Genomic DNA, 20,562 nt, shown 5'->3' with positions numbered 1-20,562 from the left:
TTTAGTAAATGACATTGGTATTGTGTGATTTTATATAATTTTTGTTTAGTAACAGTTTTAATTTAGGGCTTGGTTTTTTGTAGAGAATTTGACGTTTGACTGGAATTTTGTATTTAATGGCTAGTTTTGTCCATGTGTGGATAATTCTTGAGCAGGTTTCAGGGACAAAAGGTAAACCGCAGTTTAATGTTCTGTTGTTGGGTTTGTTATTATCAATTTTGTTCATGAGTTGAGTTTTGTTGTGGTGACTGTTGGAGAGTTTTTTCAACAATAGCTAGTGGAAATTTGTTGGTGTGAATGAAGGAATGCTTTATGTGGTTGATTTCTTCATCTATATAGTCTGTTGAACAGGGTCTTGTGTCTGTGTTTATGAGGTTTTTCAGTGTATTTCCACCAGCTATTGTTGAAAAACTCTCCAACATTTGCTGTTATGTTAAACTTATATAAAAGTTTTTCTTTATTACCCATTCAAGCCATCTCCAAGCATTATTAGTTTCAAACTGGGTTCCTTGTCATCGAATTTGAAAATATAGTTAGTCTGCCTTGATCAGAAGTTACTGATAATAGTATGATATAGAATTTAATCACCTTTATTGATATTTTTAATTATTTATTTAGCCAATATCTTGTTTTCTTATAAAGATTTTCTAGGTTAGGTTTTCTATTTACCCCCAACTTCAAGGTTGTTGATAGAAGTTGCAAAGGTGTATTTTCACACATGCTAACTTTTAATTTGGTATTCTTGTCATTTCTCTGTTGCATGAGTTTGTGCTATGCCCTAGACATGGTGTTGTGTTACAAAAATTTTACTATCTGTGCAAATTCTTTATATAGAATATTGTATTGTGCATTTACTAAAACACTTGATTGACATTTTCAATAAATTGTAATATATGTAGTATTGTTTTCCACTCAGCTATTACAACATCAAAATGGGATTTGTTAGATCAGCAAACAGAACAAGAGCAGGAATTGGAAGATCTAGATGGACAGTAAGTCATCATTTGACAGTTTTTTGGTGTGTCACAACTAATTCATGTGGAGAATTGAATAAAACCAAGGCAGCTCAAAACTGATTGGTCAGAGAGGCATTACAGTTGGATGTTTTATTAAATCCACCCTATCCTAAATAAGTATCTATTAAATATAAAAAAATTACATCAACACACGAGTTTCCCAAAGGGATACTCAGTCGAGGTTTTATTCTCATTTCATTGTAAATCCGTAAAAGATGGAAAACGTTTGTTTTATATTTGGTTTGTTTTTAAAAACATTTATTTATACATATATATATATATATATATGATTTCATAGTTCTTTTTATCTGACAAACAAATGTTACTGAAATTTTACTTTTGTTTTATCTTTGCTTAACTGTTTGTGCATAGGTAGGGGTCAAAGTTTGCATACCACGATATTACAGTGTTACATTCAAAATCTGATTAAACAATCTTATTATCAATGTATGTCAATACACTTGACAAGAAAACATTATTTACAATTCAACTTTTAATGTTATACAAGTTTTAATTTCTTAATATCAAAATAAAGTATGTAAATAAATTATCAATCTTCATTTTTCTGTCTCACATGACATTTTTCCCCTGTAAATTGCTCTTTTTATTTCTACCTCTGTATGATTTTGGCATATAATATTGCTAAGCTATAATGTAAATTTATAACCTCCAGGCTTCTAGCTTTACTGAGATATAAACAAGAAAGTCAAATCCACATGCCATGCATGCCCTTCCTATCACATCCTGCCTTTCGAAAAATGTTAATGATTCTTTCTGAAATTTGCAATTGGATTGTTTATAACAACAGAAGGAAAATATTCCACTTTACTGGATTCCTACAAGACTACCTCATTCCAGACAACAGGTTTTTGAAATACTTGGCTTAGTAAATTGACGGACCAATCTTTAGTAAAAATAATCATGATTTTTTGTGTACAATATATTTGTAATGTTTAGTAAAAGCTTACCAAATTTCATGAAGATATATGTAATAAATCTAGAATGATAGTAAACATTAATTCTCCAATACAGACTTTGTGCACATAGGTTTAAAGTGGATTTTTCTAGGGATATACATGTGGTTCATTCAAATCTTTGTAGGTCTGACATTTTACAATAGTTTCAGCCAGCATGAATATTATAAAGGATTTTGCCACCATATTTTCAACAATTCACATGATTTTACACTCACCTGAATGGAATAGCTGTACATTTTTAAAAGTTAGAAATTACCAAAATGCAATTGTATTATTATTGTATGGTTTTATTTGTATTATTTTCTTTTATCTTAATTAGACCAAAGTGAAATTTTAAACTGGTTCAAGTATCCAACTCATTTTTCATATGATCTGAAATTTAGAGTTATCTTGTAGTTTGAAAATATGCCATTTATAATGTAAAAACAAATCTAAACTCTTTGAACAAAAGTGTGTATGAATAATATAAACTTCCCACTTTATTCAAGACTGGAATTATTATTTTCTAATTGTGCTTGAGATAATGTGTTGTGGAAATGAACTGGTACCCAGCCTTTTCAATAGCGTATCAGTTAATAACACAATGTGTTTGGGCAATATAACTTATCAAGCTTTCAGCATTTTGCAAGAGTACTATTTATTATACCTGTTTCACTTATAATAATAAAAACTAAATAAAGAATTTTCAGATGTAAAGCATCCTACATATATGAATTTTAAAATAAGTTGCAGGAGTATCTGGTAAAATGTAGTCTGTAATATAAACTTTTAAATGTAGCTTAATATTGTAATTAAGTTTTTTTTTTGTATTTTGCAAGTACAGCATGGATAAAATGTCATATTTTGTAAAAGTTTACAATTTCACGTGAATAAATTATGCAATGTTAATACTAGCAGATGAGTTGAAATAAGAGTAAAAAGTATACATTGCATGTAATCAAATACAGTATTGAAAGATACGTGAATTACCATTGTCATCTCTACATTGCACTGTAACATTGCAAACAGCATTAAACATGATGTATACTAAGCTGTGTTAAAGCTGATATTTTAACATTTGTAGGCCAATGGAGGAAGACGTGGAACAAAAAGTTGAAGTAGTTGTACAAGAAACTGATAATGATTCACAACAGGATTCTCTTTCCGTACTGGAGGCCCTAAAGAATGAAGTCGGTGAAGAGAGACGGGCAAAGCTTCGAGAGATTGAGGTTAGAGTGTGCAATTTTGTTTCTAAACAACTTACAAAAATCAGTAGTTTTTATTTCTAAGATACTGTGGTTGTCAAAATGACTAACATTGGTTGATAAGATGATTATTAAAAATCTGAACCACCATAATAATAATAATATTAAAAAAAGTGTTACAGTGCTATAGCGTTTGTGTGTGTTCATTTCCAATGTTTATATTCCAGACTTCTGTATCATATAAAGTGGTCAGCATCTTCTGAGGTCATATTATGACCTGTAATGTAATCTCCCAAGGAATATTCTATGACTGGAAAAAATGAATGATTATCAATAAGTATTATACTACATTAAAGGGTACAACATGATGACTTAAATAAGATTGTCTTGTGGGAAGTGTCAAGGTCTTAGTACGTTCGTGTTACTGAATGTGATCTAAGTGTGATAAGCCAAGTTTGGATGCCATATTTACAATGCAAAGCTTCTTTTTTTCACTGACCAATATGTAAAGATTAAGAATTATACCAGAATTTTAGTCAGCAATTAGTAGAAAGATTTAAAGTTACAGATTAATACAGTAAGTAAAATTGTCAATAACGTACAAGTTTGAATAGTCTCAGTTTTTACAAGATTAAAAAGAAAAACTTTTGCATATTCATAATTCATTGAACTATAAATTTACAAATCTTGTTAACAAAAGTGAAATTTACTTCTTAAGAAAATAACAACGGACGATTAATGACCTTCATCACAGCTAAATTAGTACTGTCGTCAACATCATTGCTTACCAATTACAATTATCCATGCCTCAGTATTTTTGTAGCCTTTTCCACAATGCTTTGATATTATAAATTGCGTTTACCAATATGAATGAGTCAGGCATGGAGTGGAAAAAATAATACTTGTTTTATACTCTGAACCTATGCATGATTCAGTTGATAATATAACGTGAGATGTACTAATTTTTTGTCACATAAAAAAAAGGTTGAAATAATATTTTTTGTTTTTAGTAATGTAACTTTTTTGTTTTTTTTCCTGCAAGGAACTTTGTATTTTTCTATGTAAAAACTGGACTGAAAAATAAAGTTAGATAAAACTGACAAAAATACTTTGCTGATTCAAAAATATAGAATAAATTAGTAGTTTAGACTTTAGCATTCAAACAATTTTATGCACATGTGTAATTAAATAACTTGCAATTTAACCCTTTAATTACCAATTTCTTTTATGTTGTAACATTACTTATAAATTTGTGTTTAACCATTCAAACAAAAATGATGTTAGTATCAGTGTTGTTTTTAGGATTTTTCTCAAGTGCGCCAAACCCCCACTGACTTCCAGAAAGTGGGTATCAACTTCACAAATCATAACATGATCAAGTAACTTTTATTTGATAAAACAGTAAATTGAATCATTGCAGTTTGTTTACTTCATGTATGTATTGAAAATATCTGTGCATTCAGTGACAAAACTTACATTGCAGTCCTCTTCTCTGCACCTTTTTTTCTTTATTTCTTTCTGTTTTTGCATCATTTTGATGGAAAAATGTAGTAATTTTTAAAAAAATTAACCACTTCTTCAAACATCTTCACACCTTTCGTTTTTCCGCCATTTTCAATTATCGATATCCTATAATGTCAAGGGAATTTCCCGCAAAACCAAATGATGTCATAACACAGTCAATCACATTCTTTTGCATATCCAAATGAGCTAATTCCTGTTTAGAATTTTCTGGTTATGATCACGATCTATCGTTACAAAGTCATTCATAATACATTTCGAAAGGTGGGTGCACACGAAAAATTAAAATGCGTACTCCTATATTTTTATGTGTGAACTAATATGCAGACAAACGATTTTATGCCAGTGGCAATCAGAATAGCCTAAATACGCAAAGTATATATCCTAGAAGCAACACTGTTAGTAAATACCATTTTAATTTTTAGTTAAATAAAAAAAATATCTTTTGAAAGCCTAATTTGAATGTGTATGTGCATTTACATGTAAAAGAACTGTTTATTGAATATTTGTTAGTCTACAAGATTACTTCAGGTTTTGGCCAGTTTAACAATAGTGTTAAATCTTTTGTAATGAACATTACTTCTCTTCAGTTGATACTTTGTTTTGTACACTAGTTAAAAGTCATGAAGTTTCAAGATGAACTTGAGTGTAGAAAACGTAGTAGGAAATCTGGTATGACAATTTCTGAACAAGTCCAACACTACAGAGAGAAACTGATTCGAAAGGTAAGTTGGCTTAAGCAAATTGCCAGTCAGTTTGGTTGCATGTGTTTATTTCAGTACAAATACTTCATTCTAATGTCGTACACACACACACACACCACCACCATTTGTTGGTTCACAAGTAAGCCTAAGGACTTATAACACTAAAAATCAGTTTTTAATACTAGTAGTGCACTCAGCACAGGTAGCCCATTGTACTTAATAACAAAGCATCTTTCTAAAAGCTGTGATGTCATTTTTTCTTAACCCTTAAAGTCTTGTGGTAATATATTGCCTTTTCTGAATTCACAATCATAAAAATTAATAACTCATAAACATCACTCATATACACACAGCTTGATAAGCATCGAACATAAGCTTATTTTCTTATTTGGCAAATTCACAACTTATAAGGAAATAAAAATTACTACATGACTTAGTTTAATATTCACTAGAAACAATATAATCATGTGGTGCAGGATCACTCCTTTTAAACATTATGTTCCAAAAAAACAACTAGCCACTAAATTCATGTCGGGGCAAAGTCCACCATTACTTTAAAGTTACCAGTGGGAAGTTTTGTAAGCAAAATAAACCAAAAGGCACAGGCCTAATAAAATTAACCCTTTAAGAAAACCAAACAGTGGCACGTTGTATTGTAAAGCATGTGAACAAAAAAAGGCTTCTGTTGTTATAACTAAAAGCATAGATATTTACATTGCATAAAAGGGAAACAGTCTCAGCTTTTATATCATAATACCTCTGATTCTGTTAACTTTAGAAATTTGAAAAAATGTAGTTGAATTTTAGCTATTGACACTACCAATTTCAAAAATTCAGTTTTCAAACTATTTAAGTTATAGATAAGCAACAGACATGTACAAAGACCACAGATTTGCTGCTGTGATTCATATCTTAACAAATTTAAATATTTGTACTATTTCCCCCCTCCAAAAAAAGAAAATATTTATTTATTTATATAAAAGACATGAAGATAGAAGTTTTTCTAAACATCACCAATTCCACCTAGGCTACTTTTGTAATTAGTGTTCCAAGACTTTCTCTACTCATTTCAACTTTGTTCATTTAGGTTTTTGAGATGAGAAATAATATTTTATAAGAATTATCAATAATAATTCATTTGTCTGGCTTGAAAATATTTTCTAGGAAAGAGAAAAGCTAGAAGAAGAACATGAAAGAGAACAAGAACGATTGCGAAAAGAACACTTAGTACAACAGAGCACTTCTGCATCACGATCTGGATCACATTCTAAATCTAGGTCAAGGTCCAAGTCATCAGAAGACAGTAGAAGTCAGAGTCCAGACTATCATTCCAGTTCTTCTAGAGAAAGAGATCGAAACAAGAAGGGAAGCCCATTGTATGTAGCCTCTCCAGGGGATTTTCGACAGAAGTCATCCCGATCTCCTCGTTTATCCAAGTCGCATCGCTCAAAGTCCCCGAAAAAATCTCGCCGGTAAGTTAATTCTAGTTTACCTTATACAGTCATTTCTACCAGTGAGTAAGGAGAGAATTTCTTGAAAATTTCTTCTTTATCTATGAACGTAATTATAGGGATGAGAATTTCTTTTCAACTGGCAGTTTACGACTTTTTTTGGATGTGCTGAGATAAATGAGCACCATATTAAAACTAGCATGTGTTGTTGTTTTGTTTAGAGATTAAAATGCACACAAGGCAAGAGAAATTCTGCTGGTTATGATTTGACAAAGTAGTGACATACCAATTCTGTGATTGATTTCTTTAAAGAATAATTTCCTTGAAATAATTAAATGTCTTATTGTACTGTTGGTAATACACAAATATAAGACGATAAAGAAGCAGTACTTCTGCATGAGTTATCCATTGAAATATTAAGTTAAAATGCACCTTTTCCTGGGACTATTCTTAACTCTGTGATTAAGATAACAATGTGTAATGTTCAAACTTTTATTAGAACTAAATCTCTAACATAAAATTTAAATCAGAATCAGAATTACCTCGTTTATTTTCCCTCTTTGTAGGTCTAAAAGCCGAAGTCCAAAGCGATCAAAACGATCTAGATCTAGGTCACCCCACAGAAGAAGGTCTTCACCAGGAAACTTACACCGGAAGTCCCACAAATCAAAAAAGAGTAAACACTAATCATTGCAAGTTGAACTTGTATGTGTGTCTTTAGCTGGTGTTTTTATGAGAAAATTGTTTCTAAACTTCTCTCTGTAATTATTTTGGTTGCTGAAGTCCTGTTCTGTGTAAAGTTGAACAGTTGCATTATTAGGTGTGTCTTGTTAGAAATATTAAATACCCCCCTTAACGAAAGTTTTTAAGTATAGCCACTCAGTTTGTATTAAATTTTTTTTATTTTTTATGTATATATACACACATGGCAGATATCCCATAAGTATATAAAAAAATACAAAACTCCACACACCAGTATGTACATAAAAGTTAAAAATAGCACATAGCTGTCTTATTTTCTAACAATGATGCAAAGAAATTTCTGTAGAAATGTTCAAAATAAGGAAACCTCAAGAAATTATGTATAAAAAGTTCTGGTTTAAACATGATCAAAGCATAGACTACAATTGTGTTATGCTGATTTTAGTGACAATGATGAAATTGTTTAACCCAAAACAATGTTACGTAGTAAGGGCTACAGGGTTTCCAATTTAGGAATGTCTTAACATGAAAAGGCAGCATTCTAGGTAAATCATGATTTAAGGTAGGTCTTCCTTCAGCACAAGTAAAAATTCTATATATTGTTCCCGCTATAACATTATTACCCACAAAACTGTAAGTCTAATAAAACAAAGAACAAAAACCTACAACTTCAAGTACACGCAAACAATCCATCACCCAGACACAACTGTTATGGAACCTGTGTACTATAGTACAGAATCTTACTTCTTCACTTCAGCTGTAATTCATCGTGAAAGACTTCTTACACTTTAACTAATAGTCTGTTAAAGGGTGAAACCTTCCATACAAACAATAAAATATACTAGGTACTGCTTGCTCAAAGTTATGGTAGCAATTACAGGATAGTATATAACTTAACACACAGTCATTATTATAGAAATAACTGAATTTTTAACAAGTACCTTCTAATGTATTCTGGAAAGAACAAAACTACACACTCTAAAATTTTGCACAGTAAAGTATTTAGCTGAAAATCCAAGCTTTATTACAGATTTACATAATATATTGATAAACATTCTCAATGAAGTATTCATCTTGAACCATAGAACAAAGTTAAGTAGGAAATTAACTTGTTTTATACATAATGTATAGTTTACTCAACAGTAACAAAAGACTAAGGCACTTAAGAAAAAACCTAGGTGACCTAGGCATAAACCATGGAAATTTTAAACGATTATGTAATGATGACCCATAAAACCTTATAATTTGTAACTGAAGGTATATTGTAAGGCACATCATGAACAAAATACTGGACTTCTTTAAATGCATAATAGTAAACAGTATCACAATTCAATATTGAAGAAACTCCTGAACCCAAGAATCAACTAAAAATATTGTCTTTACAAAATGAATGAGGATTCTATATTGTCAAGCATTTACAATAAACATTTTTCATGAATGTTCTCTTTAACTGATTAAAAACATCTTCAGATTGATATTCATGCATTGGTGTGTGTATTAGCCATTATTCATACCCAGGTCATCAAGTTGTCCTTGTTAGCATTAAGCACATCTGATAGAATATGTTCCATGAAGTCTTCCTGTAGAGTAAGAGAGGCAGTTAATGTACTCAACTCGATAGCAAGGACAGTATTAACTCTTAACCTGACAAAGAAACAAAATACTTCAATAATTCTTTTATCTTTTACACTGGCAAAAAAAATTTTGTTTTGGAAAAATGTGATACAGCTGGACCCGTTTGACAAATATTCTTTATAGTATTACCTACATCTGTTCAGTTTTATTATTATTATAATTAATGAGGCAAAAAATAATTAAATCTAGCTTATATAAATGTTTAAAAGCTTGTACATCTACAAAATATTTATATTTCATAAAAAGCTCAAAAGAAAAAATACACCTTTTAGGTTTTACAGGTAATGTCATGAAATAAATCTACTTATTAAAAATACAGAGTAATGTTCAACTGACAAATTCAGAAGTTTCTCTAAAACTGAATTTATAAATGTGACATAAAATATCTAAAGATATGGAAGGTAGTGAATTACTTGGACATCGACCTTTCAGCAGCTAAGCATAACAAGTTGCAATCTACAAAACAATATTCCAGATGCCATGTTACTCTTGGAAGTGTTTTGCACTTTTACCAAACACTAATAAGTTTCTGCAATCTAAAACCACACAACTTGACAAACTTTTTACAGTCTCTCCACTGTACATGGATTTTGCCTTCTAAGATCGTAAAGTAGACCAAAGACCCAAAAGTTTATTGGAACTACATCAAAGTATTTTGTCAGGTAAGTGATCAAATGAAAATGTCGTAATTACAGTTTCTTTGCTATTTTTCTCCTGACAATAAATAAATAACCATTGATTTTGAAGTATGGCTGGAAGCTTGAGCCTTTGTCAACATCAAATGTTACTACTACTATTAACGAGAATTATTGACAAGAAATGCGGGATTGTTTGTACCAATGGGCTTTTACATTGGCTTGGGTTAGGATGTTGTTTTTAGGCCAATTTTTATTCTAAATGCTTTCTAAGTTTTTTCACCTCTGTGATGAAAAAAAAGGAAGATTTTCATTGAAATTATTTGTATTTTGACTGAACATCATTCATCAATGTCACTGTATAAACATTTGTCCTCAAAAAGACTTATGTCTTTCTACCCATAAGTGTATCCACTGCACTGTAAAAGACAGAAATTAACTGTGAACCAAATATACTATATAATTCAGAAGTCCACTGTCAGGCACATAATTTAAGCTGACAATTACCAAACTTGGTGCACAACAGTTATAAGGCATAAATGCAAATGAAGTAAACAATTAACAGATGTATTCAAAGTGCTGTCTAAATAAGACAAATGCTAGTATGGCAGCTTATCGTAATTGTTCATTGTCTGCCTGTATAACATCTATGCATAATGATCATTTAATAAATAGCTGCTGACAAACATTTCCTGTCATCTGATGCACAAAGGAAGGAGTTCCAGCAAAAGCCTAAGCATTCTGATTCGATGTTTTACTGCATATGAATGTAAAGAATAATGATATTTTGGTTACAAATTTCAAAAAAGCAAATTTTGAAGGGATGTGACAAGAATGATATGTTGTGAAATGGGCAGCTGAGTTATTTGAAAACACTGATCAAATGTGAAAATTTTTTTAAGTATTCAAGGTAAACATATTCCTTATAGAAAGAAAATGGTGGCTGCAAGTAAAAAACCAGGTTGGCTCACAATGAGTATAAGTGATAAAATTAAAGAAAAGTGTCATAAATTTAAATTTTACTGATGAAGATTTAAGCAGTATTCCACATCTTGAACAGTTGATAGATGGAAACAAAATTGAAGATGACTGCATTAATTCTGAGCTTCTTAAGAAAGAATTGGGAAGTTTAAAGAAAGATAAGGCTCCTGGGCCAGATAATATTTATCCAAGGGTTTTGAAGAAGGTTAAGAATTGGATATGTGAGTCACTTACTACTATTTTTTGTAAGTCCTTGAATAGTGGTCAGGTACCAGAGGTTTGGAAGTTGGCTAATGTTACTTCTCTTTTCAAGGGAGATGATCAAAATAGTCTCAGTAATTATAGACCCATTAGTCTTACATCAGTTGTGGGACAAGTTTTGGAAAGTCTGATAAAAGATACCTTGCACAGTCATTTAACAAAATTTAGAATTTTATTGGATAGTCAACATGGTTTCATTAAGGGAAAATCTTACCTTACAAATCTTTTTGACATTCTTTGAAAAGGTTACTGCTTATGTAGATGAGGGTAAGGGTGTATATTTGATGTATCTGGATTTTCAGAAAGCATTTGACAAGGTGCCACATAAAAGGCTTGTAAAAATAATCATCTCTAGAGATGTGGGGGATAAATTAACTAATTGGATGGAATAAAGCAGAGGGTTGTTATAAATGGAGTTCAGACAAACTGCATTAATGTCACAAGTGGAGTACCTCGGGGCTCAGTCTTAGGATCTTTGCTTTTTTTTTTATTTACACCAAGACAGTTATGAAGAAATGGTCAATAAATTACTTACATTTGCTGATGATATTAAGGTCTTGGGTGTTGCTTCTACTTTACCAAAGGATTTAGATCATTTAGTAAGTTGAGCAAATAAATGCAAGGTAATGCATGTGGGTTATCATAATTTAAATTACAAGTATAATTTAGATGGGAATAACCTTAACAGTGTCATGAAAGAAAGGGATCTTGGTGTAATAGTCGATTAGTCTCTAAAGCCATCCAAGCAGTGTGCTGTTGTTAGTGGTAGGGCAAATAGGATTTTAAGTTCTATCTACAAAAATACTGAATTCAAGTCTAAAGAGGTTATAATTTCATTTTATAGGTCATTGGTTAGGCCACATTTGGAATATTGTGTTCAGTCTTGGTATCTTTTTCTTAGGAAGGACATTGAATTGTTGGTTCAAATGAGGATTACTAGAATGGTGCCTGGGAAGGAGAGGTTAGGATCTCTAAAATTGTTTACTCTTGAAGAAAGAAGAGTTCGGGGGATCTGATAGTAAAGGGAATTGATAGTGTTGATGCATCATCTTTTTTCCTACTTAATGGTGAGAATAGTAGGACTAGTGGACACAATTAGAAATGTTGGCAAGGTGGGAGTCATCTTCAGCTAAGACAGTTTCATTTTTCTAACAGGGTAGTTGGCCTTTAAATGTTGTAGAGGCAGTAAATTTAAGTGAATTTAAGATAATGCTTGATAACTACATGACTGATAAGGGCTGGCTTTAAGATTTTTTTTTTAGTATTTATTTATTTAACCCTATCGCCACGGGTATCCTTTACTATGCATGACACACGGTTTTAGTGTCTTACAATCAAAGTTTTATTAAACTACTTTTTGTTTACGTTGTACCAATTAGTGTACCATAAAATCTTAGATAATAATCCATATCTAATATTATATAAGTTTTAATTTCTTAAAGCAATATTTTAAAAAATTATGAATTTCCCCTAGTGTGACACATGTGATACATTTTCTCTACGTACCTTCTCTTTTCAATTTTATCCATAACCTCTCCAAAAAGTACAAAATTCAAGGTAAATTACTCACTATAAAATCTCGATTGTTCAGGCAAACCATAACTTTTATAGCTTTCAATTTTGTTTAGTTAGAGAGCTATCAAATACAAAAATCAGACCCCCTCGTGCCACACCCACCTGTAATATCCTCTCTTTCAGGATTTATTAATACCTCTCTCTTATGTTTAACTCTATATCAATAACCAATAGAAAGCCAAGGTTTCCATCTATCAAATGACATATTATATTGTGTTGTGTTCTGAACAGATAATCCTCAATGTCACTTGTTGTACAGACTTCGTTCCAGCAGGAAAGGTAATGAATAGCTACGATGAATTTATAATGGCTTTTGTCGCAGTTAGAAAGCCACAAACATTTTGAGAGTTAGGGGAAATTGTCTACTTTTTTTGCATGTTATTAGTCTATGTTCTTTGGTACATTATTTAAATAAATAAAACTTATTTAGTGCATTACTATCATAAGTATAAAAAAGTAGGGTTAAGTGTCAACGACAATCGACAGCAAGAAAAAGGAAGATTTGGGTAAATACTTTATTTCTTGTTTTTCATGTTTATTCTTTATTTATTATTATAAAAGTAACTAAAATTTAAAAAACAGGAATCTCTTTAGGTTAGTTACAGTTATATTAGGTAAAATAAACAATAATAATAAAAATATTTCACAACGCACGGAAGCAGCTTGTAGGTAATGTAACGTAAGCTGCACATTCCCCACGTGATTTACAACTTATAATGGTGCGAATAGTAGTTAGACATGGTTCAAAGGGCAATAAAACAATAATATTTAATTTGAAATAGATGTACACTGTTATGAGTTTAAAGCTACTTAGGATAAATATGTAGTTTCATGTTAAATTTGAAGTAATTCTAGAAAGAAAAAGAGGGTAGCTTAGATTTACTTCGATTTGGGGGGCTGGGAGTTATGAGGTCAGTCAAATTGACCAACCTTGTATATAGATAGGGTAGAGAAAATAACTGATAAAATAAAAAGTTTCACTGAAAACAAACATTTTAAATATATTTAGGAAGTTTTAGAGATTACAAAAATGAAATTTGAAATGAAGAAAAGTATCTTAACATGAAAATTACTTTCCACACGGACTATTCAAAACAAATACACAATATATTCACGGACAAATCTTTTTTTAGTTTATTAAAAATACGTAACTGAAAAATATGATTTTTTTGTGTGTGAAAAATTTATAATGTTTACTGAAAGACTGCCAAATTTCATAAAGATATATACACACTACATTAAAAGTTACTAGTATCAAATCTATAAAGACTTAGAACGAGTACAAAGAGGTAACGTGGTTGGTCAACCCGAGCCCATGTTGTGAGAGAGAAAAGTTTAGTTTAGAGGATGGGACAACAGAGATGAACCAACAGGTCCCTTGTTGTCCCTAAACATTATGTTATTAACATATACAAGTAGTTCAAGTAATATGGAAGTAACCCTCTATATCACAGTGAGCCAGAACTGTCATAAGAGTTGCAAGTGCATATATTTATATATACTCAAAGCTTTGATTTGCTTATATAAAGCCAAAGTATGACTACCAGTCCCTAATTATCTTGAGAGAAGTGTATAACAAGTAAGCACCTTTTTAATGTGTACGTGATGAAATATCATGTGAACCAAATACTTCAATGGGCCATTGCATTAGAGGGAAAATTTGTACTTTACATACAAAACATTTTGGGGGGAGTTGTATTTTGTACATGAATGCACAAATTTTAAAGAATGTAAAGGCAGTACTGTGTATTTAATACAGTTAAGTGACCTGCCTAGACTACTCGCATAAGAGGTTAGGTACGTAGAGTTCTGCACAAATCAGATTGCCGTGTGGGACATTTCAGTCACTATGAGGTTAAATCTATTCCCCAACGTGTGATGCCCACCAAACACCTCTAGTACAAAAGACACTTTGAGCTGAACGGTGTGATAAAAAATGACAAGCTGATCAACTTATCTAACTGCACTCAAAACCTGGGTATCAGGGGGCAAGTATTAACACACCAAAGAGTGATGGTACCAGTGCTCTGAGTGTGTATAAACTAATGAAAAACCTCACACACAAAACTTTAACACTCAAACACCACCATCCGAGATAGGAATCCGAGGGATGACAGATCCATTCCCCAAATACCTTTCCCTTTGTAATGCACAGTACTATCTACACCCACTCCTACCTTACGCTTATGGTGATGTCATCCATACTTCTCTACTTCTAATTTCATTTTTGCATAGTTTAAAGACGATTTAACAGCTTCTCACACTTTTAATTATATAGGTACACTATCTGATGTTTATTTAAAGTTGCCATTAGATTTGGGAGATTACAGAAACCATTTTACAAAGTACAGTAAGTCATAGTGGGGGTGAAGGTTGTAGTGAATTGTATATGAGGTCAAGTTTCCCTGATGCCCTTAGATTACACATATCTTCTTACCTGAAGGCTTGGAAGCAAATCATCTGAATCCATATTTTCCATTCCTAAATCTAGATTTGTATTTTGTAAACCTTCTGGTCCAATTTCAGTCCCTGCATGCTGATGAGGATCTACAATAAAAAGATCAGTATATAAACTTAATGCATTGAACAGATGCTACATTTTGACATGATCTTTTTTAAAAAAATAAATAGTGAGGGAGATGGTCATTCACAATTTTGTATTTTATTTTGATACACCTAGCATGCTATCCATTGTGAAGTAAGCTCATCAACCAAGTAACAGAAATGTATTTTGTGGAAGTATTTTATGTTCAAACAGTTATTGCTTGCCATCCTAAGTAATAACATGTTTATTCACAATAACTTGAGACACAGTTTCACTTTAATAGCAATTCAACTTAACGGAAACAGGTACTGTAGAAATAATTGGACTTCCAGTACGTATCAGCAATGAACTGACACGTTCAAAGCTTTGGAGTGATATTGATAAAGGTGTAGGTTTCTTAAAGAGTGTGTTCTGACATAGATATAATTCTAAGTTAAGATTTCTCAGTGTCACATGCATTAGAAGCAATGTCTATTACACACAAAAAGAGAGAGTGTAATGTGCAACTTTTATTCATTTGGAAAATACTGTCAAAAGTGGTGAAATTATGACAAAAATCAATATCTCCAGTAAGAACTATATGTATGTGGTATGTTCAGTAGCAGTAATATGATGTACATGTGCATATAACTTACCGCTCAAAAAAAAACGTTACCTCAAAACAATTCTATGTTAGGAATGGTAAAGATAAAGAATTGTATCTTATCCAAAATTATAAAAAATTATTATATTGTTTTAAACAAAAACATCACCACTATTCAGTGGAGTTTGTGCAATAATCATTTCTTTCATTATGCTACTAGTAAAAAAAAACGTTTATTGAAAATATCAGACCTTAAATATATCCATTACTTTTAGGCTGTCACATTATAGTAAAGAAATAGTGCACATTTTGATACAAAGGGTTCAAAAAAAGGTCTCACTCTTATTAATAACTCAAATTGATACAGATGCTGAATTTAAATCTATTTCATAATAAAAGAAGAAAACCAACTATAATCAAGATCTTGTATGTAGATTATTCTATGGGCTCATGTCTATATATTGGGATAAGAAACCTACACCCCAAAAAAAAGTATAACCCATGCTTTTCAACATTAAGTAACAAAATATTGCTCTCTGACATAATATCAAGAATCCCCAGCACTGCCTAAAACAAATGCTGATTTGATAGGGAGCTAGACAACCTTTCCTTTTTAAAGCAAACTGAATTCTACTATCACTCATGTTTCAATTTCAATTAGAAACAGTGTTCCCTCTAAGCTGCGAACCTGCACAACAGCCAATCAAGAGCCATGCACTTCATTATTCCAGCCACGCACATCCTCAGTAATGGTGAGGAGTCTCAAGATATTGACGGTCTGAAGCCCAAATAACCAACTGGTAGCATTGCAAAGTGGCCTAATGATCTAATACAGTTGATGGCCTCACTAGTATCAAGTGAATGTGAAGATGTGTTTTACCTGTTTTTTTTTTGGGGGGGGGGATTTATCACATGGATTGAAACAATTGGAGGGAACATTGGGTAGAATATTCATGATCTTGTGATTAAAAAGTTGGTTATTTGCTTTAAATGGCAAGTGGACACTGAGAAGTGTACAGATCATCATTCTTTTTTGTGTAAAAAGTGATTAGTAATACATTAATACCGTGGTTGGAGTTCTTAACCTCACTAGTATAAGAAGTACAGTACTTTCTTGCAGTATGTCTGACAATCCCTTCTGTTTTATTTTTTTACCTCCTTGACTATATCTCATGATTTTAGATTAGCTTTAAGTAGGCTTAAATTTATTTTGATGTATTTAATCACTGTGTTACTTGTATAAAACAGATGTGAATCTGATGTGTTAACTTTCTGAGCATTTTTTTCCCATATATCTGTTTTGAAATCGATCTTAATGGAGTAACAACTTTCTCAATCATCTGGTTACCTGCTTAAATATGTTAGACTTCTCTTCTCTCCATTATCACACTTCTATCTACAAGTCAGAAAAGCTAATTCAGTTACTATTACAAACAAGGATTAAATTCAATTGGAAAACTCAAGGGAAAAGGGAGGGACAGGAGCTACAGCTTACAGAACATGAAGCTAAAGTGGTGTTATTAGATAACATTACGATTCTGAGAAAAAAGCTAAAACATCAGTTTCATACATGTGAATTTGTGCAGGTCTGGAAGACATTCTGGAAAGAGTGCATCACTGGCCAGGAGTTACATTTGTATGGTTCATGCTTATAGTACTTAAGCTAGATCTAGATCCTTCACTAGCTCTTCCCAAATCTCTTGATTCATCAATACATGAAGTTCATACTCTAATGAACCCATACTGTTGCTACAATGACTCTTACATTTGCATGATTTACATTTTCATCATCCAATTATACTTGATATCATCTCAATACCAATTGTAACCTATTGAACAACAGGTTCCTTTCAATGCGTGCAGACTATCGTCTATGTGTTGTAATGAAAACTCACTGACTCGTGACCACATTGGACCACTGCATTCCATCCTGATTTTTCACAATGATTGCTGAAGATGACCTCGGATTCTCAAATAGTTGGATTATTTTTAGAAATTGGCACCAGTTTCCAGGTGCCCATTGTGAAAAATACTTGGGAATCTAGGTCCATTTGGATAATAAAAAACTTGCATTTATCACAAATATTAATGCTTCAAGTGCATAATACATAGTTAAATGCTCTATACACATATTACACATACATTTCCTTTTTTCATGTCTGTTGAAATGTTTCAATATTAATACAAAGCCTGTTTCAACCTTATCTTTATTATGCCAACCACAGATCCACACTTACAATAGCACTGATTTCATATTTTCTACATTTACTTTAAATTTCCAAATTAATAATTGATACCCAGGTAGTAAAATACTCCTGTAAAGTCAGGTAACTTAAAACCCAACACTTGTCCGGGTTTTTGAGTGCCAATAGCGACATCTAATTATTTTTGTCCTTCAACATCCATTCTACAGGGTGTAATACTTGCCATTAATAAAAATAAAGCAAGGTACAACCCACTTTATAAAACTGTCATTTAGAAAAAATTTATCTTACTTGTAATTCAATAAATTATAACCTCCATCAAGTAGGAGTTTGTAACATAACTAACAGGAAGGCAAAATAATCAAACTGTGGTTTTGAACACCCAGAAGCAACATGAGAAATGACATGCAAGAATGCCTTTCTAACAGACAGTATGAATAGCAAAACAATGTCTGTGTCTAGTGGATTTTATTTGGATTATAGTTGTAACACCCAACAACAAAGTGCGAGATTAAATAAAATTACCTATGCATTCGATGGAATAACAATAATCAAGAGATCATGCTGGTACAATACTGTAGCATTAGTATTACAGGTGCTGCTTAGTATTCTTGAAACAGCATCTCGCACACCTTTTTTAAATAAATATCCATGTCACATTGTAACTGGTCTTGCGTATACTATCACAGCTGTGGTACACTTCAGAGGGGTCTATGTAAGCAAAGCATATGAACTCTTGTTTTCATTTAAGTTTGTTTTTTTAGAAAACTTGTGTGTTGTACTCGAAATAATTATAGATTATGCATTACCACTGATAAAAATAACCATCTTTTCAAAATTATCAACCATGTAATAGGTATTGTTGTGCTAAAATAAAGTTTCTTTAGTTTGGCCATTTCTCTGGATGTCGACTTCATCTATGGATAGTTCAGGGCACAGTTCTGTGTGCATGATTGGTTGTTGGAAACCTAGGAGCCCAGTAACTAACTCCCCACTCAAATCACAAGATGGTGACAAGTGATTGGCAGAAAACTCGTGCAGGGTTTTTGGATCCAAGATGAGGATCCTACACCCAGAAGACTTCTCCAAACCTGCTACAGATCTTATAACTGCTACCACACTCTACCAGCTGTTTCCTCCTCTTTATCTTATTGTCTTTCAAAGGACCTTTGTATGTTAACAAAGGAAAGCTAAAACTCTACAAAACAATTCCTGAGCTATAACACCAAAATACAATGTGAAGTCAACTTGAGCAGCAAGAAAGAAACTAAAATTTGTTTAACTAGAAAACAATACTAAAAAACAAACTGACAAATTTAGCATAAGTTTAGACAAAAAGACATTACAAACATTTTCACTATTTTTCAGGTAGGCTCCTGTTTGACGGCCAAAGGACTATAAGTAGCTAACTGTACAAGGACTTGAGCAAACGTGAGACATCAGGAGGTGAATTCTTAATAAGTTATAATGTTTATTATATATGTATTATACAGCTACATTACAATAACAGGTAAATCAGAGTTTCTGGATTCTCTATCCTCTACGAATATTGGAGATATGCCCTAATGTAACAAGTTCTAGGTTGGGCACATCCTGTTTGTGTAGAACTTGTTACTAAGTACAGAAACCTGTACTAGCATTTATTAATAAAGATATATGTCCATATACTAAAGTATAGAAAAGTTTTAATTTAGAATATTTTAACACAGCTATGTACCCCTTAACTCGAATTAATAAAAGACTTCTTAGCCCAGCAAAAAAAAATGTTCTAATTTCAGTGTATAAACCAATTTTACTATGGCATGAGCAAGTTTGTAAAAAATATCACACCATAATCCACATATACTACTTGTAATATATTTTTTACAGTATAGTACAAGAATGAGAAGACCTAGCCACTATCAGTATTCGTGCAATTAATTATTACCAGAAAATACATGTCGATGCCTGACGATTAGAATATTACCTTGAGCTAGTACTAACTTGTGTACTCTTCAGTGCCAATAGAATACTGTTTGTGTATTGCTTTTGGCATAAAACTTTAACAAACTGCAAGCTAGTTTCAATCATAGCACTGTCTTAATACATAGTCACAAAATCTGTCTTAAGCGTCACGTCTCATTCAGCCAAGAAGAGATTATTGACATCATTTGAAGGGCCAGTAGCATTGATTTATGTTACTAAGTAAACGCATACAAAAAGGTAAACAGGTGAGTGGTGATAAATTAAAAATCTCTTAATGTGTGTCAAAATGCAGCATCATAACCAACTGTACGGTAGATGAGAAAGAGCGCTCACTTTTGTATACAGGTACTGGAAAAACGAAATGCCTGTGCCTAATCCTAGGTCAAAGTAAATTAAATATTCATATGCAATACCTGACAAACATAAAAAAACATTCAGATTACTTCTATGCTGCCAAAGGAGACCCACAAGAAAAACACTACAACATAGAGGGGGAAAAAGGCTTTGATTTTTTGTAACCAAAAACTTACCAATATTATTTTTTTATCCTTGACTGAACATCTTTTTTTTTATCATATGATTTCTCCCTTGTTCTTGTTAACAGATCTCAACAAAAAAAAAAC

The 20,562-nt window shown here is 31.9% G+C and overlaps 2 protein-coding genes across 2 annotated transcripts in view; one reads left to right on the top strand and one right to left on the bottom strand.

The window, feature by feature from the left end:
• LOC106457268 (U2 snRNP-associated SURP motif-containing protein-like) overlaps positions 1–7,714 on the top strand; it is an 80,667-nt gene extending 72,953 nt beyond the window's left edge. Inside the window, exons 20-24 of the mRNA XM_022383107.1 lie at positions 917–992; positions 3,057–3,201; positions 5,313–5,423; positions 6,567–6,874; positions 7,420–7,714. Of these exons, the coding sequence (XP_022238815.1) occupies positions 917–992; positions 3,057–3,201; positions 5,313–5,423; positions 6,567–6,874; positions 7,420–7,540 (761 nt within the window). The 3' untranslated portion in view covers positions 7,541–7,714. The remainder of the gene's footprint in view (positions 1–916; positions 993–3,056; positions 3,202–5,312; positions 5,424–6,566; positions 6,875–7,419) is intronic.
• A 96-nt stretch (positions 7,715–7,810) lies between these two features.
• LOC106457267 (transcriptional coactivator YAP1-like) overlaps positions 7,811–20,562 on the bottom strand; it is a 29,054-nt gene continuing 16,302 nt past the window's right edge. The window contains exons 7-8 of the mRNA XM_013916658.2: positions 15,080–15,189; positions 7,811–9,135 (exon numbers count right to left, since the gene is read on the bottom strand). Coding sequence (XP_013772112.1) covers positions 9,064–9,135; positions 15,080–15,189 — 182 coding nt within the window. The 3' untranslated portion in view covers positions 7,811–9,063. The remainder of the gene's footprint in view (positions 9,136–15,079; positions 15,190–20,562) is intronic.

The sequence above is a fragment of the Limulus polyphemus genome, unplaced genomic scaffold (assembly GCF_000517525.1).
Source record: "Limulus polyphemus unplaced genomic scaffold, Limulus_polyphemus-2.1.2 Scaffold309, whole genome shotgun sequence".
NCBI classification, from domain to species: Eukaryota; Metazoa; Arthropoda; class Merostomata; order Xiphosura; family Limulidae; genus Limulus; species Limulus polyphemus.
The sequence above is the reverse complement of the archived record's forward strand: the minus strand, read 5'-3'. Positions and strand labels throughout refer to the sequence as shown.